General features: G+C 36.6%; 1 protein-coding gene across 1 annotated transcript in view; it reads left to right on the top strand.

Annotated features, from left to right (window-relative positions):
- LOC144667102 (protein polybromo-1-like) overlaps positions 1-22,199 on the top strand; it is a 68,438-nt gene that overhangs the window by 22,580 nt on the left and 23,659 nt on the right. The window contains 18 exon segments of the mRNA XM_078528480.1: positions 841-939; positions 1,366-1,461; positions 3,630-3,680; positions 3,942-4,133; positions 4,767-4,820; positions 5,768-5,845; positions 6,776-6,865; positions 7,821-7,884; positions 8,840-8,924; positions 13,863-13,965; positions 14,223-14,276; positions 15,935-16,102; positions 16,268-16,319; positions 16,466-16,548; positions 17,761-17,825; positions 18,482-18,521; positions 19,274-19,360; positions 20,064-20,282. Of these exon segments, the coding sequence (XP_078384606.1) occupies positions 841-939; positions 1,366-1,461; positions 3,630-3,680; positions 3,942-4,133; positions 4,767-4,820; positions 5,768-5,845; positions 6,776-6,865; positions 7,821-7,884; positions 8,840-8,924; positions 13,863-13,965; positions 14,223-14,276; positions 15,935-16,102; positions 16,268-16,319; positions 16,466-16,548; positions 17,761-17,825; positions 18,482-18,521; positions 19,274-19,360; positions 20,064-20,282 (1,680 nt within the window).

Here is a 22,199-nt window from a genome sequence, read left to right as displayed (position 1 = left end):
AATGCACCCTTCCCGTGGTGTTAAGTCATGGAAGTCATGAGAAGATACAATGTCATAAAAAAAATTATCAGGCTTTCTTTTTTGTAACTACCGGTATACTTTGCATTAATAAAAAAAATCAGGCTTTTTTTGTATCCACTTTTAGGTACAGGTGTTAATACAACAAAGAAAGCTTGATCAATACATGTACAGTTGAATCCTGATAACTTGAACCTTCAAGAGAAATCGAAAAAGGTCCTAATTATCGGAGTTCAGGTTACCAAGGGTAGAATTGGTAATAAAATGACCTGAAGGGGAATCGAAAAAGGTTCAAGTTAGAGGAAGGTTTAAGTTATTAAAGGTTCGAGTTACTGTACAGTCTTTCTTTTTTGCATGACTACAGATAAAATAGAAATAATTATTTGCAAGTCTAAGCAGGAATTTGTCCAGGTACATGCATGTATATCAAGTCAACATAAAATGAGGGAGATTCTGGCACAGTATGACTGTCAGCTAACTGTGACTTGCACAAACCTTGGACTTCTGTGTCAATGGTTAATTATCGGTAATGCCTGCTTCTCTTAATTTACTGCCCTGCGTCATGCCTTTCAAGCCAAAAAATGGTAAAAGTTCTCCTGGTGTTAAGCTCCGTTTCTTGTTAAATATTTATTTAATGTTCACTATTCAAATCTCTGTACAACACTGTCAGTATTCTGAATTTTCAAACAATCCTCCAAACCACAGTGAACATGTTATAACAAATGACATGTTAAGCTAATGACAACACAATGCACTTCTTCACTGATTATACTGATCCTAACCCAGACACTGATTTATTAGCTATTTATCATTTTTCCTCAGACTGGTCAATATGAAAGTCTTGATGAGCTAGAAAAGGATATGGACGTGTGTTTTCAAAATGCACAGATGTATAATGAGCCCAACTCCATGCTCTACAAGGTATTTCTAGTTATTAAGAAATTATTCAACATGACACGAGCGTGGGACAAAGAAAAAAATCTGAGTCCCTGACGGGAATTGAACCCATGGCCTCCCACATACCGGTCGTGTCATGTTGAATAATTTCTTCACTATTTATTACCCAGCTGGAAATTTACCATCTTTATTATTTACTACAAGGTATTTCTAGTTCTGAAATGGTATTAAAATAAAATAAATGCAAAGTTCTGGTAAGTCAAGATTTTATTAACCAGACAGGCTGGAGCCAAGACAGTTCTCAACTGGCTTGAAGGTTTTTGTTTTTGTTTTGTTTTTATGGGACGACCATCAGATCATGCACTTTGTTGAAAATTATGATGTTTAAATAATACTAATTTCATAAAGTGTGCAGTGTACAAATATTTAAGAGTTTTACTTTTGTGACAGGATGCTCAAAGAATGCAAGAACATATGAAAAAGAAGAAAGTTGAAATAGTAAAATATATGGAAGAGAAGGGAATAACTTTGCAAGAATATTATAAGGTATTGTAAAGGTATTGTAAACTTGAAAGTGGACTTACTTTCAGTCACAAGATTGAATTTTTTCACTTTGGGTTGATTACTTTGTTTAAATAGTTATATTTCTTTATACAATGCTGCAATTATTAGTTGCTCCAAAAAGTATTTAAACTTTAACTCTGATGTATGAAGTTACCGGTAATATTGATAATTATTTTCTTTATATAGTAGTTCTTGTCACTTTTTAACCATGCATTAAAATATTTCCAGGAAGTAGAATATAAGGAAATGTCAGGGTTCAGTAATAGTGGAACTTTTCTTTGCCAATACCAACACATATGTCACTAAACAATAGCAGTTTAGCTGAAACCAGGTTTCAAGGGCCTCAAAAAATGACTTTAAAGATTTCTTTGAGGGTAAATTCCTAAACAAATTCAATACATTTTCAATGCAAGTTTAGGGATTTACATGCATTATTAGCTTTTGAATAAATTTGTTACTAAATGCTTTGTAACCTTTTGAAAGACACCGTTGACAATACGTTTTTGAAATTAAGGATGTTCGTGCCAAAATGTTCTGCTCGATAGATGTCTTTAAATTTTTTGCTGCGGTCAGATAATGAGTTACCTTGTGTCAGAAATGCAAAAAATTTAAATTGGGGTCACAGACTTCGTTTCAGAGAAAAAGGGTGTGGAAAACTACCCTGATTTTGAAAAATTGGTGCACATTATTCAGTATGATTTACAGGGTTTATAAAAAAAAATATCAAAGATGAGTAAACAGAGGCTAACGATCTTAGTCACATTTTGTAGAAGTGCATCTGTTGCGTAAATAATTCCCAGTTTTGTCAGAGCAAATTGCAAGCGAAGCTAGCAGAACGGCAACTCGCCCTATATGTTTTTAGAAATTTTACTTAGTGCGCACGCTCAATGTATGGCATGGCATGGTGTTGCGACATGAATTACGTGCGTAGTAGGAATGCGCATAAACAATTAGCACGACCATCCTGAAGTGCCTCCAACCTTTTGCTTTAGTTAATACTGTGCTGTAAACATACGATATTTTACTCGAATAAGTGGCGCTTATTAAATTTTTCGCGCCTCAAGTGCGTCGCTTATTCAAGGGCGGCGCTTATTTGTGGGCGGCGCTTATTTAAAATTTGGACTCTACAAAGAATCTTATCTTTTACGGTTATTGAAAAAAGAGTCTCTTGATTGTCAGTATTTGTCTCTTGTTGAGACAGAAGTGGCGCCAGCTGTCATGGCAAAGTTTGCGGTCTTCACAACATCTACAGAACTACGTATTGTAAGAGCGTTGAAAAAAAAAAATGGGAGAGAAAAAAAAAAAAAATATAAAAAAAAAACGTTGAGAAAAAAAATGTTCAAGATTGTTTTAGAGTTGCTTTGTAGTGCTGTTTTAAGTTAAACGAAATTCTTCAAATAAGCGCCGCAACAGGACTGCGGCGCTTATTCGGGGGTGGTGCTTATTAACTTTTTTGTCCCAAATGCGGCGCTTATTCGAGGGCGGCGGTTATTCGGGGGCGGCGCTTATTCGAGTAAAGACGTTGTTCATTTCACTCCGCCTCACCATGTTAACATTTCATTAACCTATTGACCCAAACCACCAAAACTGGCCGTGAGGGACAATGATCCTTGTACCACTTTTTTGCTTTTACTATGGCTTGTTGTCGACAACTTTTTAACTATGTCAGTGTCCCCTGTTAGCTTATATACTAGCCTAGTTAGTCAGATACAGACATTTTTCTATGGTAGTGACCCAGAAAAGATCTGGAGCATTGCCGGGCCATGCTGATTATTGTGTTAATGCCTGTGCATATAATTTTTTTTCATTTGATAAGATATGCAGTCAGAAGTAGGTTTTTGTTTTAGTTTAGCTTTACTTAGCTAGGATAATATAAATTTTAAACTAGCTTTCTAACTCGAGCCCTGGTCAAATGTCCCAACACTTTGTTTCAACATCATCTTAATAAAGTGTTTCATAGTAGCTTGTGTGACTAACTGATTGATATTTTTCTCAATGTATAAACAATTTCATGTAAAACCATTTAACCACGAGCCCTAGCTAGCCTGTTGTTTGTGTTTGTTTGACTACATGTCCAACAAGACCAAACGATGCTGAACAAAACTACTGGGACCATCTGACCAGGACTTAACATTGCTTTGTTTAATTAGGCAGATAGATGCATAACGCTAAGCATGTCACATGCTGGATCTTTTGAAGAGGTGAACTTTAACAAGTTAACAAAGAGTATAACACTTGTATGCAACAAACATCACATGGTTAACCATTGATAATAGTGGGTGGTCTATTGATTAATCTAATTGTATTTTTGTTCGACTGATGTAATCTAAACAATCCTTCAACATTTGCACAGCTGTATTTTTTCAAACAAAATATTTTCTATTGTCTTGTGCAGCTGAAAGTTAAGCTGGTCAAAAACATGAAGAATGTATTTTATATCTGTAACTTTGCATAAATTGTAGAAAAAAAAGAAGCCCAAGAAATTGGATCCTGAGTTGCCATCTGTTAAAGAGGAAGTAAGTGGAGAGATCATTCAAAGGAAACCAAAAACAGAGATAAGAAAACCCAAGAAAAGCAAGAAGGTTGAAGAGGTGGATCCTATTGTGTTGAGAAAACGAATGCGTCAGTTGTACAAGGCTGTGGTGAACTATCAGGTGAGGGAACGTGCTGTGCTTCTTGAAGTATTAAAATGTGATGACACTTGTAGATTCATAGGCAATTATGAAAGGCTTCCTTTCATAAATGATAGGCAGTGAAAATCACTATTAATAATGGCATCAGCTTATATAAAGGGCAAATAATTTTATGGTCTCCCAATAATGAGATTAAACTACTAATGTTTATGCTTGACTTACCGGTATGTTAATTTAGGATTAATAGATAACTTTTTAATAGTACATGTATTACCTTACCCCTCTTACCACCTTCTCCCCCCTCCCCCACCACCACCTGTGCTCAAGATGTTAAAGGAAACTTTTTGAGCAGGAAAATGAGTTTTTTTTGTCTGTGTCACCTTACCAACAGTGTTTTGCTGTTATCCCCCTATCACATTAATGTTCCTTTTATGGGATTAGGGATTTGTTGTAAAACAGCAATAAATATTTAATAGTGAAGACGTTTATACAATTATTTTTATAATATAAAATGTCATGGATTTGATAATAGCTGAAGAATGTTTGGTTTGAAACTTGCCGTCGTGATCTGTAGTAGAGATGCATATGATTCTAAGCATACAGTTAAGTTTCAAGGCCAGACACATGATGATGGTTCCTTCTTTGTACATTTAGGATGAGAATGGAAGATACCTTTCAGCAATATTTGTGGAACTTCCTTCAGCACAGGTTTGTACATTTAGTACATTGTAACATTTCATCACACAGTGTTTTATAGTGTAGAAAATGGATTACAGTATAGTCAACATTGGTAAAAGAGATATGTCTCAGACAGCACTTGAAAATTGGTGTGCCATTGTCATAACCTTCCTGCTTTATATTTGGTTTATTATAATTACTTTAATGTGGTGCTTTCCTACCTTAAAGAACTATTATTTTAAAGCTACCATCAATTTGAAAGAAATCTCAAGGGATATCAATATTTACAAATATTTTGTTCTGTATGTCCTATATTTAAAAGCAATTACATGTTTTCATTGTTAATCAAATTCAAAATACAGGTGTAGACAAAAACCTTAAATGCTCAAAATACGTTGAACATTTTTGTTAACCTCATTGATCAGGCATTTCAATTAAAAGTAAACAATGTAAATTTACAAAGAATGTGAATGTTTGACTTCAAAAGGTGGTTACACCATGGTTATGTAATCAAGAGGCTCAGATTTTTTTTTATTTAAGGTATCACGGAGGAAATTGGCGTTTCGTTCCGTGTGTGGCCATCAATGGTAACCCCATAAAGTATTATAATTTTCTGGCTCATTGAATAAAGGTTGTAATTTTGGATTTTGTTTTGTCATATGGACCATAATAAGCAACGTCAGCATTTTGTTTGCAATAATGATGTTGTGCAACTTTGGTTTATTTGAGAAAACAAAATCACAATTACATCTTTTCAGCTTTAGTTTTGGGGTTTGTGGTTTCTGGCTTTCAAAACTAGCTATTTTCAGGGTAAATGGTGATTCACTGTGGTTGTAGATAATTCTTAAAATTACAATGTAGGTAGCATAATTGCATTCAATGTTTAAAAACAATCAATATCCAATGACTCAATGGGTTGAATTGGGTTAAATTGGGTCACAATGATATAAACATATGTGATTAAATTCTTGAACTAGGATTATCCAGATTACTATCAAGTGATATCTGAGCCTGTCTGTTTGAGCCAGATTGAGAACAACGTCAGAGATAACAAAGTAAGTTTTTTATGAAAGCAATTGTTTAGTACAAGATTGTTCTTTTGATAATAAGCATGTTAGAGGGATGGATATTATGACTCTGCAAATGTGCAAGGTTAAGGTTGGCATAAGGCATAGCATAACATCCTTTAAGAAATAATTTTAATTAAGCAGATGATGTGGTGACCAGTAGTAGGGGAGCAGGGCCCGTGACAAGTAATGAGAGAGCTCGCCTTGTACCATTGTGGCAAAGGTTCGATTCCCGCATGTTGCCATATATGTATGTGGGTCGAGTTTGTGGTTGGTTTTTGTCCTTGCTCTTAGGGTTTTTTCTAAGTTTTCCGTTTTCCCCCCCACCACAAAAGCCACCACTCCAAATTCCAATTTGATCTTAGACACACATACACCGTCTTAACGAGCTCCTGAGTAAACTTCTGTGTAAAGTGGGTGAATAAATTTCATTTACAAATTATACATCAAATATAATTTTCTCATTTTAATTTCTTTTGGATTTTCCAACCCCATGCATAAAGTACCTTGTTCACTTTTTTATCAACCACACGTATTGTAGTTGCAATAATCATGGAGAATTCAAGAAAAAAGTTTATAATTAGAACTACAGGCTGTACACTGTATGTATGTACAGACTATATTAATGTAAGAAGATAAAAAGCGTTCTCTGGTAAAATAATTTAAAAATTATTAGCTTTCGACAGCCAGACTGGCCAGCCAAAGCTAATAATTTTTAAAATATTTTACCAGAGAACGCTTTTATCTTCTTACAATGAATCCTGGTATCGGATCTTCAATAGTTTTATAGACTATAATGGGCTCATCAGAAATAATTCCACAGATGCTGGGAGATTTACACAAAAAAAATGTTGAAAATAGTGTTTAACATTGAAATTATTGTTGTTAATTTTCAATGTGTTTTTTTTTTATTAACAGTATTCTGGTGAAGATGAACTGATGCTGGACTTTGAAGTTATGTTTGACAATGCACGATATTACAATGAAGAAGATTCTCAAGTGTACCAGGTACAGACATGTATATACCGTAATGATTCGATGTAGCGCCTGGGCACTTATTTACTTTTGGCACTTCAAGGGAGGGTGCTTATTTGAGACAGGGCGCTTATTCAATTTAAGGGCACTTATTTAATTTTTTGAGAAACAACCAAATGTTCAAAACAAAACTTTAATAAATATTAAATAACTAACAATAACAGAAACTGTAATTAATAGTAACAAATATTAAAGTTCAGTTAATTTTAAAAAGAATTGTTCATTTAGCAGTTAATATATGAATCATTACGGCAATAAGCAGAATCATTCATATCATATCACCATATCATTCAACTGCTATCTTTACAGCAGGGACCCAGATCTAGGCAGGGATAGCAGTTGGGTCCATTCCCTCTACTAGTCAGGACTGGTCATACAGTATTTCCTCAGAAGGAAATTCTGAATCACAAGTTATTTCGTGTACTGTGAAAAACTACAGAGTTGATTCTTTGATCTCTAGCGTGTTGCCATTACTTTATGTGAGGTTACAAATATTAATGTTGATTTTCACCTTGCTCTGACAGTACTCTAAATTTCCTCCCAACTTAAAACCTACAATCTTGATTTCTTTCTCCAAATTCTAATTTGTTTGGGTGAGATTTTATCCACCTACTGCATGGCAAGAGGAGTGGTGGTGATAATATGTAGAAGAGCTGAGAATGAAATATTTTACTAACTACATTATATATTATTTTAAAACTGATCTTACTATTGCTATGGCTTTCCTCAAGCTCTTGATAATGAAAATTTTAATAAGTGTTTCATTTTAAAATCTCCCTGTCAATGTTGGGTGCCAATTAACAAACAATTTATAATGCTTTTAAGTAACCATACAGTCCTAAGCAAGCTACACAATATAATCTAGCAATTTGCATTGTCTGTGATATCTGTGTTAAGTTTGTTGTTGTGTGGATTGTTCAATATTTAGGATGCCTGTACTTTAGAAAAAGTGTTGAGAAAAAAGAGGAAATCACTTGGTCCATCTCAGCCAGGTATTTTTGTTTTTATTTTCAGGAAAACAAAGCTGTTGACTTTTAAAATCTTTTAATGCAATACTTCTAATTAACCCCACCTCTCCTTGATAGTAAGCCCAAAATCTTAGATACAGATTAACTGAAATTCTTCCAAGAAGAAGGCCTCCTGTAATAAAAAATTGGTAAAATTATCACACAGTAAGCATAGACCAAATACATGTGTACCGTATTTACTCGAATCGCCCCCCGCGCCGCCCTCGTGCGCCGCATTTGGGACCAGAAGTTAATAGCGCCCCCGGCCGCGTCCGGCGCTTTTCGGGTTCCGTGTAACTGACACACGCAACTCTAAAACAGCCTTGGAATGCCTTTTCGTCAGCAATGTTCCGCAGCTCAATTATATCCCGCTCTCCCATTATTTTTTTCTTCCAAATCTTACATCGTAGTCTGTTCGTTCGTCTTTAGATTGTTTGTTGCTCCGTTTTTTGCGCCCCCCGATGCGCCGCACTTGGGCGCGAATGCGCCGCGGCGCTATTCGAGTAAATACGGTATTTATTTTTTTGAGTTCCTTTACAAAAGTAGGTCAAACAGGAAGCACTGAAAATAAATTTTGCAACCATTAATCCTAAAGAAGATGAAATTAAACAAAAAGGTGTCAAGAGGCAAACAAAAACACATTAACAGGAAGGGAAGCTGTCAACTATTCCTGGTTAGGAAGGGAGTTGAAAAATCCAGTATTGATCTTCTTACTTGCTTCCATATCTAAGTCCAACAACTTTTGATGAGTAATTTTTTTCCAAAGGCCCTCCCACTCCTAAAAAAAAACAATTATAATAAACCCAACAAAACAGAAAAAGCACACAAATAATCTGTAGAAAATATTATTGGAATTTCACAGTATGACACCCTCAAGAGTGAAAGGGTTTATTTATGGCTCACCAAGTTTAGCTACCGGTAAATAATCTTTATTCAGCAGCTCCATCTCAGGCTGGCGAGAGTGGCAGCACATCTCAAGTAACACCAGCTAAACAGGCTACACCCACTAAGTCTGGAAGAATATCGTAAGTGAAGTCCTTTTGTCCTCACAATCCATTATTTTTCTTTAGGCATAGACATAGTTTATTTAACCACGAAAAGCTCAGGAGCCATAGTTCATTAAAAGGCTCTTGTGAAATAAAAAGGTTCAAAAATTACACACATAAAAAAGTAAAAATTAAAAAAATTAAAAAGGTAAAAATTAAGTGTATATATGTACAAAATTTGATTTTGATATGAATAAATAGAAAACTATTCCCAGCTCACTATGTAAATGGCCCAGTGAAGTCTAGGTACTAATAAACTCTGGTTTAGTCTAACATATATGTTCTGATTATGTATTTGGGGGGTCGTTATTTATTGTTACCTGCTCTCAATTCTCTACCGCTATCCTTTGTAAAGTTTTTAAAGGGAAACAAGGGTCTAAAAAATTTTACCTTAAATGAAAGCCCAAGTGTTCAGGACTTCAAAAATAGTTGTCGTTTGGTGAAGCGCCGCCTTATATTTTAGCAAGAGGGCTTTGAAATTGTTCGAAATCACCGCTTTCGAACACCGACGGCCGCCATCTTGAATGACGTAGGCTATGACGTAGCATTAGTCAAAGCTGGTTTTGCAATGACCTAGATCTTCGGTGCAAAAGTAATACGACCGTAGAATTCCCGTTATAAGCCCTGGGCTTATACAACTTCGTAAGGGGAGGGCTTATAAGCAGAATGAAAAAAAACGTTTCAAAACAAGCCACGGGAGTGTTGATCGAAATACATTTTTTAGTTAAAAACGCATAATAAAGCAACATTTAGCCCTACTCATTACTGTCATCTGGAAGAGGGGGGCTTATAATCGGATGTATTTTTCTGTTACCACTGAAAGAAAAATTGCAATGTTTTACTTTTTTCTCGAGTTGTCTCCTACAAATAAAAAACAACAACTCACCATTAAAGTCGCATTTGTAAACTGACAAGTGGCTTACATGCTGGTTCCGTAAGGTATCTCTGTATTAAAATGTTTACCTTTGAGTAAAAGTTCAAAAAAGTTCGAAAGGTTCAATTTAAACCTTTGAGGACCAAACGGTATTGAACCCAGAATGTCCATCTCCTGGTAACAAATACTCAGTGCTCGAACTTAACGGTCGTCCACTCGTCCAAAACGAGTGAAAATTGCCCAAAACGAGTAGATTTTTTTGCCACTAGTCCTCTGGACGAGTAAAGTTACAGCTCTCCGATAATTAAATGTGTCGAAGCAAACAAAGAATTTTCGAAAACGAATGTTTCGAAACAACGAGAAAAAATGCCAGGCGTTAGAACTCTTGGCAGGTAAAAGTCTGGGTTCTATTCGAAATGAAATGTATCGTGTTTGCTCAACTTGATATATTTTCTTCCAAAATACAACTTGATTTGTCGAAATGTCCAAACGAAAATCAGTTTAAAGTTCACTGAGTTATTTCTTTGGAGGAAAGCAACACCTTCAATGCCTGCTGCAGCTCCGACCAAAAGGACACGGAAGTTTTGGGAATCGTGGAAATAATAATAATAATAATAATAAATAATATTTTAAGAGGAGGCCTCCAATCACCTAGGGGGTGGTTTTCAGGAGGGCCCTCTGAGAAAATAAATGTTAAACATTAAAATACATTAAAATCTAAAATACAATAAAAAGACAAAACCCATGTTGTATGCTAACTAAGATTAAAAACTAGGACAAGAATTAAGATACTACTAACTAAGGTTAAAAATGGGAAATAAAAAAGTATTAAAATCTAAAAGGAAGTACAAATGTCACAGATCTAAAATATAAAATAACTACCTACTGTCCTAAAAAAACTAATTACAAATAGTTATCTATTAACATTATATAACATTGTGCAACTAAAAATATTTGTTCATAGTCTAAAATGTTTATCCAGTAAGAACTTTGTAAGGGTTTTCTTAAAAATCTCGCATGGCATCGGCTTTCTTAAAAATTCTGGAAGAGACAACCAGTCATTTGTAAAGCGGAAGTAGGATACTCTAGGTACAAATGGCTCCACAGTCCAGTTTGATGAAAAAGAAAACAAAACTTTTTGCAAGTTTTGCAGGGAATTTCCAAATGGAACAAACACGCAATATTTCCTGACGATCGGATCGAATAACTTTCAAACTGCTTAAAGGCACACGAGGCCAAATCAGTGATGCATATATGTACGTTGCAGCTCTTACGTGTAACGGAGAAGAAATTGTAGTAATACTTACTAAAAAAATGCATATTATATGGTTGTGTTAAATTATTTGATCATAATTTGGCATGTATTTACCTGCAGGTGCAAATTACTTATTGCATTTGCCATTACACGTGGGAAAAAAATGTAAAGAGTGACCAGTAGCTTTGCTCCTGGGACGAGTAAATTCTAAGCCTACTCGTCCTGTGGAACACCAGACCTAAAAGTTAATTTCGAGCACTGATACTTTCTGTTTTTGTGGGCTAAACTTGGAAATTGTTGCAGCTACACCGGTCGCGATTACCAAGATGCGATTGTGTAGGGCCGTCAGCATCGCATTCCACTATTACAGGTTGATCTTGAAGCTTCTTGATGAGCGATCCTTCCTCGAAGGACATGTCGTATTGTGGGCAGGTTTATGGCTCCATCTGACTTGATTTCTGTGGACAGCGCGACTCACTTTTGCTGTTCACTAAACCCCACTAAATCCTTGACTAACGCAACGTCATAGCCTCGCTTGCATGATGGGAGAAAAAAGATGGCCGCTCGCGGCAGCAAAATGACTATTTTGCTGTCCCGATTATTGACAACAAATTGGATGTCAAAGCAAATTATTACTATTTTCAGTAATTTCATTGTATGAACTTTCATTTAAGGTAAAATTTTTCTAGACCCGTGTTTCCCTTAAAGACCCTGTTTGACTTCTCCCCTTTGGATGTCATTTTCTAAGGACCCCCCCCCCCCCCCCGGCTAGAGATTTACTGTAGTTTCATTAGACAGGTAAACTGCTCAAATGTAATCTGCTTTCTCATTAGCCTGCATGGCCGGTGTTCAAAGGGGAAGGAGAAGGGGGTTAGAGCGCTAAGCGCAAGGTGCGAGGAGCTTGAACTCCCCTTCTCCTTCCTCTTTGAACGCCCGCAACGCAGGCTACTTTCTCATCTGAATGTAATATAAAACATAATACATAGATTTAGGCAAGCCTAAAAGCGGAGCTCCCCAGTTATTAGATAAGATAAGATAAGATAAGATAAGACAAAATTTTATTGAACACTTTACTCCTAAAGAGGTTTTTCAGTGAACAATACATGAAGTTGAATAAAATTTAAAATATATACACTAATTATATATTATAAAAAATAAAAAGAAATAGAAAGAAAATGAAAGAAATAAGAAAAAAAATTAATTTAAAAACTCGTTGAGAAGCTTTGTCTTCAGAGTTTTCTTAAAAATTGTATGACTCTTGCATAGTTTTAAGTCTTTGTCTAAAGAGTTCCATAGCTTTACTATTCTGTCTGGCCAGCAGAGGTTTTGCACAGGGGAATAATTATTCAGTTGTTGTGAATTTCTTGTGGTTCTGCTTGATATTTGTTGCCTTTTGACAAATTGCGAAGTCGGATAGGTCGGGGCACAGCCCGTCATGCACTTTATTTCCCCTTTATAATTTTTTAGACTGATTTTTTTATTCATGTTATTTTCTTTATATATGATATCAAGAGAGGATGATGATATGTATCCCTTTTTTGCTCCGGCCCACCCCCCCCCCCCCTGATACTTATTGACCAGTCCCTTAGCTGATAAAACGAAACTTAATTAGCTCACTTGCCTTCGGTTATCATGTTGTTGTTTTGCTGCCGTTCTCTTTGCCTCTGTAGCTCTTTTTCACGTTCTTCTCTCCATTTCTTTTGCCTGTTCTCTCTCGCCCTGGTTCGTTCTGCTTCGTCATACTGCTCGCTACTATTTCGTCTCCTTTCTCTATCCCCCACTCGTTCTGCCTCGCGGCGTTGCTCGCTCATATTTTGTCTCCTTTCTCTATCCCTCGCTCGTTCTGCCTCGCTGCGTTGCTAGCTAAAATTTCGTCTTCTTTCTCTATCCCTGGCTCACTTTCTTTCACGATCTTCTTGGCTTGCATTTCACCAGTTAATTCTTGCTCTCTGCCGTTCACTCTCCCTTTGTTATTCACTTGAACCCTGTATAGTACACGTTATATTCACTTTGCTATTGTTTGTTGCCATGACAATAGCACAATAAAACAATCTTCTCGAGTTTAAAACTATTGCAGTTCTGTAATACAATCGGTTCGCTAAATTAGCCGAAAAAAACTTTCAAGGAAACTTTTCGTTGAAAAGTGACGATAGCCTTGTAATTTCCCGCCAAGTAAACGCGGGTTGCTGCAGCGTCGCGCGATTTCCCGCCAAGAAAATATCGCATTCACCTCTCCCGGGTGGGGTTGTGTTGGAACTCCCCTCTGCCTCCCCGAGAGTCTGTAGGCACAGTTGGGTGTACGCGACCAAATTTTTTCGGCATCCTACAAAAATTCTCACGTACCCGCATTACCCATGGTGCTCCGAGATGCACGCGCTGGGAGCTCCGCTATCAAACAATTGAATAGTGTTGACTTAAGCAACCCCTAATGTTACTGACGGTTCTTGAGTTGCAGTATCTGTTAACTACAAGTTGTCTAATAAAAAAGTGCTTTTTCACATTCCCATGTTTATGTCAAAAAACAAAGAAACGAAATAATTTAGCCAGGAGCCCTGGCCAGTCCATTGAAATTAAGTTTTGAAAAAATGCAGGAGAGCAGCCATGGGAGAGTAGGCAGACAGGAAAGAACACTTGATCATGTGAATTTCTTTATGTCTGATTTGTAAGTAGGCACTGTCAGGTACCGACTCTGGTGTAAAGTGGTACTAGTACTGGGGTCCTTATATGAGAACCCTCGGTCACTAAATCAATTTATCACTGTCCACTAATACTGCAATGTTCTCTGCAGATCTTCACCAGGCTCAGCCAAGAAGTACAGCCATGTGCCTTCAGCTACTAATGAATTAAAGGAGCTGTGTCGAGAACTGTTCAATGCTGTCAAGGACTGCACTGTAAGAGATGCTAGTTGTCATTTGCATTTTCCATAGGCATAACAGTAATGTCAGGCCACAAACGCTTCTCATAAATTTATAGGCTACTAGCATAAAAATGACAAATCAAGGTGTTGAGCATGCACTCATGTGTTGATGATTACTTGCCACCTGCTTATAGGACAACTTAATATTTGGAATTGTCATTATCATTTCTTTGTTGCTTCTTTAAATACAACCATGTTGTGATCTGTTTTTTTCCCTGTTGATTCCTTCAGGATAGCCATGGAAGACAACTTTGTCTCATCTTCCAAAAGCTACCATCAAGAGCAGTAAGTAAATGTATCATTTATAAATATTTGTAACTTCTTGCTACAAATAATTTGTCATTGCTGTCTGTAAATGTAAAAACGTTAGAATGCAGGTTGTGAGCGACCTCATTATTTTCATCCTAGTTTCAAATCCCCTGACAATAAATTACAAACATGTTAATTGCAAATGCAAAGAAGAACAAATTTAACCAAACATTTGTGTCGAAAACAAAGACCCAAGACCGAAGACCCACTAGTCTAAAACGAAGACCCACTGGTCTAAAACGAAGATCCAATAGTCTAAAATGAAGACCCACTGGTCTAAAACGAAGACCCACTAGTCTAAAACGAACACCCACTGGTCTAAAACGAACACCCACTGGTCTTAAACGAAGACCCCCTGGTCTAAAACGAAGACCCCCTGGTCTAAAACGGAAAGAAAAGATAGAGTAGCGTCTGCAAAACAACACTGAAGCATAGCGCTCCTCTTTGCATAAATTAAAATGTTATCCGAATGCGTGAGAAATAGCGAATATCTTTATGGCCAAGGTACATGTAGAAACAGGAATTCTAAAGCAAAGCGCACTGAAACCACTCGTTTGGAAACACAATATAGATGATATATTTTCCCTCTGGACTTCAAACAGAGAGGAAGTAATACAGTTCATTGAACAAGCTAACAATAACCACTCCACGCTTAAATTTACGACTGAAATTTGTAAAACAGAAACAGCATTTCTTGACACCAGTGTTAATAAAGGCGAAAGATTAAAAAACGATTCAGTTCCAGATGTCCGTACGCACTTCAAACCTACTGAAACATTCCAATATACGGGGAAAAAAACAAAAAAAAACACAACGCTCTAAGGCTTCTCAGAGCAAACTCTTCTAAAAAAATTTGAAGAGAACATTCAAAACTTCAAATAATTATTACGCCTGCGTGAGAGAGGTCACCCAGCTCAGAGAACCTTGTTCAAACGGTCCTCTCATAAGTACCGTTTTAAAACAGGAAGCTAGCACTCCTACAACAACCACAAGAAAACAAAAGAATCACCACACAATGTAATACCAATTCCTCATGAAAAACTGGCATTTATTAGAGCAACAACCATTGCTCAAGGAAATCTACAAAGACCGGCCTCTAATATCTTACAAAAGAGGGCGGTCAATCAAAGATATAATCGTAGGGCCACTTTGAAAACTGCTACCTGTGGCACACACTGGGAAGTCGCAAAGGCCAGTCACTCATATTTCATTATACACTGATAATCTTGGAACTAGGTTGCATGACATGCATGATACGATTTCACGTGGATAATACTGTTCAGAGATAAAGCAACTGTCAAATTTCTCGCGCATTTAGATGACATTTTTATTTGTGCAAAGAACAGCACAGCGATCTTCTGTTTTCGTTTTAGACCGGTGGGTCTTCGTTTTAGAACAGTGGGTCTTCGTTTTAGACCAGTGGGTCTTTGTTTTAGGCCAGTGGGTCTTTGTTTTAGACCAGTGGGTCTTCATTTTAGACTATTGGGTCTTCGTTTTAGACCAGTTGGTCTTCGTTTTAGACCAGTGAGTCTTCGGTCTTCGTTTTTCAGGGTCTTCGTTATCGACACATCCGTTGATGCTATGTACCATTGAATTATCTTTGCTGTCAATAACTTTTATTTTCTATGTAACAGGAATATCCAGATTATTACACACTGATAAAAAAGCCGATAGACATGGCTAAGATCAACTCCAAACTTTATGGAGATCAGTATCAGACTCTGGATGACTTCATGTCAGACTTTCAGCTAATGTTTGACAATGCTTGCCGCTATAATGAGCCTGACTCCCAGGTTTACAAGGTAAAATTTCTTTTTCTTCCCTGTCTTTCTTTTTTTATAAATAAATTTTTAAAAGTAACCAAAATAATCTCAATTGACTCTTTTACCAATGTGGTAATTCATCACTAAACATTTTCAAGAAAGTTAATTTAGGAATACAAAATTTTTTTGTTTGCTTCTTGGTAGGATGCTTTAAGCCTTGCAAGAGAACTTCTGAGAAAGAAAGCTGAACTGGTTGGTAAGTATTTTAGTCAATACATGTACAATGTATGTGCATTGTATGACCGATAGCTGTAACTATTTAGTTGTTTGCATGGAATTTCTGATTCAATCAAATAGATTTGCATAGTCATAATTTAATGTGTACTCTTTTGGTATTACCAGGTGATGAGAGTAAAGTACCAAACATGCAGGAAGTAGTTCGGAAGCTTCTTAATGCACTGCACCAATCCATTATGAGTCATGTGGTAAGTGTCTGTTGTGCAGCAGAGTTAACACAAAGGCCTTCTTTTCACACTGAAAAGGTTAACTACTACATGTACATTTATCTATTTTACATTTAAAAATAAACAAATTGTTGCTGTGTAAATAATAAATATTATTATTATTCATTCAAAATATTTCTGTGTTTCTGATTGGCTTTCAATCCCCGGCTAATTCCAGCTATTCGGCTAGCGCTCGTCAAATCTGGAAGAAATTCCAATTATTGGACGTCAGTTGTCCAATATCAAAAATTATTGGATCGCAACCTTGTTCCCAAGCATGATTATCCGATCGCAACCTCGTCCCCAAGAACCGCTGACGTCACGCGACTGAACAGCTTTGCTGCCGAGCAGGTTGAAATCGCGAAAATGGCCGCTAGATTTCAGCATTACGAAGAGGTAAAATTTTAAAGTTATTAGAAGACAAGGAAAGTTGAAACACAGAAAAAGCAACAAAGGGGAGTCGATGGATTTTGAAAGCGTATCTTCAAGAGGAAAAGATCCCTGATCCAGCCACAGCGGAGGACTCAGAGCGGTTTTACGAAAATTCTACGTCAAAGTAAGCAAGAACGGTGGAAACCTGTTCTCGAAATATTGCTTTGTGTCATCAGATTTAGCTTCAATAGACACTTTAAGCAAGTGCTAAATATCGACATTATAAAGGACAAGAATTTTAATAAAGGTAACCGAGTTTTTGAAGTTTAAATCAAATTTAAAAGCAAACGTTGTTGTGTATTTGTGTACTTTGCCTACTGTCAAAACCCTATTAAATTCATTTTGTGCATTTGAAGCTCTGGAAATATTTTGAATGAATAATAAACAATTATTAATGAATTTGGCTTTCGTATAAATAAGATCTCGGAGATCTGCATAATTCTTCATATCATACTCAGCCTCATCCAATAATTGCTAATTGTAGGTTGTTACCACCATTCGCAACTGATGAAGGGATTATTCCCGAAACGTCTCATTTTGAAATAGAAAGGAAAGCACTTTTTTACCCAATGAATCAAAAATGAACAACAATAAAAATGAGGGAAGATGCAATCATGCTTTGACCATACTCATTTGATGCATTACACTGTAAGTGAACTTAGGGAAATAATATGAATTTAGATATATGAAAGCACACCAGTTTGCCTAAGTTACCAGACACATATACAGACATAAATTATATACATCCCTTCTTCTGTTTAGGATGAGGAAGGGCGTTGTTTTAGTGATTCACTGGCTGAATTCTCTGTACTTCAACCAGACAACAGGTAACTTTTTAATGACTCATAAATATTATTATTATTATTATTATTATTATTATTATTATTATTAATTAACAATAGAAGTTGACAGTTTTAGTAAATTACAGTTCCAAGGGACTTTGAGTGCGATGCACAACAAGTTGCCAATTGAAAACAAAAAGGTTCTTTGAACAGTCCCTTGGCAGGGATGAAATGCCTCGTCAGACTAGCCACAACTATTTGTAACTATTATCCCTTATATAGATGATTATGATGATGATAATGCTATGTTTTAATATGCGAAGGTTTGTAATGAACTACCATGTAAAAATGCTACTACCATCTCAATCCTTTAACTGACAATTTTGCACAACAAAATTAACAAAATGTGTATTTGGTATGAATTTTTGCAATGTTTTTAGTGCAGAATGCACTGTTGTAATGATTGATTCAAGGCAATGAATAAAGGCTGGCTGGTCAAGGGTAGATAATGTTCTTGATAGGGATTACTTCCAGTGTTTCTATTTATGGCATTTTCCCTTTTGAGACAGTAAACATTTTTTGCTTCTGTTGAGCAATATTACACCAAAGCTTGTGACTGAGATAACAAAAGCAGTTGTTGTTGTCATTGCTAAAATCCCCATGATATGCAACTGTTTTCTTCTTTGTTGTTGTTGCACAAGACGTTTATCTTTGTCAAGCATTGGAGAAGCCCTCAGAAAGGTAACCATTTTTTGTTTGTAATCCTCTTGTTAAGTTAATTCTCTGATAGGTAACAGTAATTTAGTTTAATAACTAGTAATAAATGAATTAAATTACCGGTACAACTTTTCATGTATGTCTTCTATCTGTTGCATTTAAGTTGTTGCTTGTTTTAATGAATGCCATCTTTCAAGAAAATAGTTGTGCTCACTGTATCAGTACATGACAGGTCAACCAATAGGCCATTTCCGATATATTAACATTCTAACTTGGCTCCAAGGCTTGGGGGAATAAAACAAAAGAAACGATTTATTCAGCAATCAACCCCGACGTGATATCTTTTGTTTTATTCCCCCAAGCCTTGGAGCCAAGATAGAATTTTAATATATCGGAAATGGCGTATAGAGCATGTTGTGAACTGGTTGTTATGAGCCTGCTGGTAGCATGCACACAAGGTGCTGTTACACTTTTCTCATAGGCACAGGTAAACAGGATGTGTCACTCACTGAGAGTAAAAGCTGGTGTGATGACCATTTCACTCAAGGGAAAGAAGAACTGGTTCAATCACCGTGAACCTGCACCACTTTAAAAGCTCTGTTTTCATTCATTCTCGTTAAAACTCGCACCTCTATTGTTATAAGGGTTACAGGCATTTTTTCTGTTCTTGTCATCTTGCAAATGGTGCAGGTCGCCCCTTCAATCCAGCCCAGCAAAACTGACATGTGTCAGGATGCATTAGTGTCCTTTACTAATTCTGATGCATTTTTTTCAAGGGACAATACCAAAGATTGGACAGATATCAAGAAGATGTTTTTGCAGTCTTGGAAAAGGCTAGAGAGATCAGCCGGTCAGATTCAGAGGTGAGCAATTACAACTATTGCAGCTATGATAGAGTTGAAATAAATACCCCATGTGATCCCCCATGTGCATTCTACTACATTGTCATTGCCCCCATGTGCATTCTACTACATTGTGCCACCAACCTCAACATATTAACTGACAGCTGTCAAAGGCTACAATACCAGCATGCAACTGTGATGTAGTACACAATTTGGAATTTTTTATCAATCACACTGTCTTATAGAGGTTTTCAATTGAGTGTTGTAAAAACTAACACCCAAAGTTATCACTCTGGCCAATCACAAAGGACGTCACAGACCATCCAGTAAAACCAGTCAAATCTTAAAGCAAACATGTGTAGTCAGTGCAAAGCATGGTAATATGTGTGTGAGCGAATCATGTTTAGTTTTGATTTTTATTGTGATTGTTTAAGAAAGCTGTTACATGGTCAGGTGCAAGTCTTTTAAATCAATCAAAAAGTGCAGTGGTCGTAAAGCAATTGAGAGCAGAATATGTATTACTTTTTGACACTCAAGTGAAACTGCTCTTATCTACACTATATGACATATGGTAAAGTATACCCATTAATTTTAGTCCCATGCATTTCAGTACTTTATGATTGACATTGGTTGAATTTTCATTCACTGCGCGAGGAACATTTCTTCACTTTACCATACATAAAATATGAAGTTATAATAAAGATTTTTGTGTGATTGGCGGCAGATGTATGATGATGCAGTAGAGTTGCAGCAGTACTTTGTCAGCCAAAGAGACAAGCTGTGTAAGGATGGAGAGAGGTTTGTTTCTCCAGCCCTTGTTGTCATCAAAAGGCACCTTTTACAAGAGCTGGACGAGGAGAGAAAAACAAAAGCTGAAGCTGAGGGCAAGGAAGATGAAAAGCAGGAAGAACTGGAAAGAAGAGAGGGAAAACAACAGGCTCAGGCAAGTTGCAATGAGTTTTGTACGTAGCACTTTCAATAATATTGTATTGTACTCAGTATTAATTTTTGTTTACTTATACAGTAACTGAAGATAATCTACTCAGGGGCCAACCATTTTACTTCTGAGGGGGGTGGGGTGGAAGTTGGGTGATTTTGAATAAAAATATCCTGCAAGCACATGTGTGCGAGAAGAAAATTCACGCACAAGGCAGTTGTCGCAAAAAAATTCAGCCATGTACAGTGGCCAGTTTGGAAAGAAATCATGCCCACACCATATCACCACACCATAATCACCCCCCTTGCCCCCCTACCTGATTGACCAATAGGAATAACAACTAGTAGTAATTGGAAATTAGGGGAGTGCGTTCGGTAGGGTGGGGTGATATGGGGGGGGGGGGGCAGGGAAAGTGGGATGCCATGAGTGGGAAGTATGATATTATGTTTCCGTAATGTTTTCATATTCTATTGATATTTGAGGTCTGTTCATGCAGAAAATGTATGACATTGCTCAAGCTGATGAAACCTGATCTGCTTGTATCAACCCATCTTTCTAAAGCATATGATAAGAATAAAGCCTTTTGATTGTTCCAAGCGAAGTGGCTAAAGGTCTTAAATGAATCCAAATAGAGTACAATGTATATCAAGAAGATACTCTGGAAAATGTTTGTATAGTTATTTGTAACATTTACTAACAGTAACAAACAACTTTTAAACTGAAATGTAGCCGTTTCAAACATTTTGATACCAGTCCATTAGGAAAACTTTTTATCTCCTTACAATCATAAAATACAATAGATGTGTTGAAAGAAATTTTGGGGGTTGTAAAGTAACTCCACATTAATTTAAAATGACTCGACAACTTGAAATAGTCTGCATTCATCTTGTCAATGCCTAGTGGCCAAAGGGAATTAATTTTGGTATATTATAGAGTCTCACAAGTCTGTATGCAGAGAGAAGTTGAATCTGTTAAGCAAAGCAGCTGATTAATTTGAATACATCACAAGTTGGTGTCATCACCGAGGCGAATTGCAGTGTCTGTTTCCTAGAAAACAAATCACTACTCAGCTTTCTAATTTTCTGATAAGTAGCTTTAGTCATATATTTTGATACTGATTCTTCGAATGTAAATAGTTACAACTTCACTTACCTTGGAGAAAACTGCAAAAAATATTTGAAATAAGCGAAGGCAAAGGAACAAAGAAAGCACACACGAAATTAAAGCACAGTCAAAAGTATTGATGGATTATTAGCTCTGAGCCTGTTATCTTCTCACCGCTGTTGTTGCGTTAGCGAGAAGCAAAAATACTCATCATAAAGCTTTCGGGAACTTCCATGAACGGCCACTATTAACATTATTTTTATCGATGTTCAGTGGCGGACTAAAACTCTACCGCCCTGGATTAAACCCTGTTGTGCTTTCCATGTTATTTTTCGTATTATTTTTACTTCGGCTTCATGTTTCGCCATTTTTTGAAGCAAAACAAGTTCACGATTCCAAAATCGACGCCATATTGTTCTGCATGGGATCGAGGCTATGGTCAGCCAGCCAGCCAGTTGACCCAAGATGGCATTCAAACTCAACGATACCCACGTGACTGAGTTCGGAAAAACTACACGATTAGTATTCGTTCTCCTTCGTCGAATGCAATAAGAACTACAATCCTAGACAAAAGTCTTGGGACACAACCAATTTGACGAAAAATTGACATTGTATTGACCTCCCCCTCCTCACCCCCAATTCAATGTTGGTTTCTATCCATCATACCATGGGACAATATCTCAACATTGTTTTGGGGGGAAGGGGGGCTCGTAAAATTAAACAATGAGTTCTTAATGCAAAGGGAATGGTCACTGAGCACTATTTTTTTAAGTGTCCCATGGATTTTTGTCTAGGATTGTAGTTTACTATGGGTAAATT

The sequence above is a fragment of the Oculina patagonica genome, chromosome 10 (assembly GCF_052425735.1).
Source record: "Oculina patagonica isolate OP01 chromosome 10, crgOcupat, whole genome shotgun sequence".
Taxonomy (NCBI): Eukaryota; Metazoa; Cnidaria; class Anthozoa; order Scleractinia; family Oculinidae; genus Oculina; species Oculina patagonica.
This window is presented reverse-complemented; position numbering and strand designations above follow the sequence as displayed.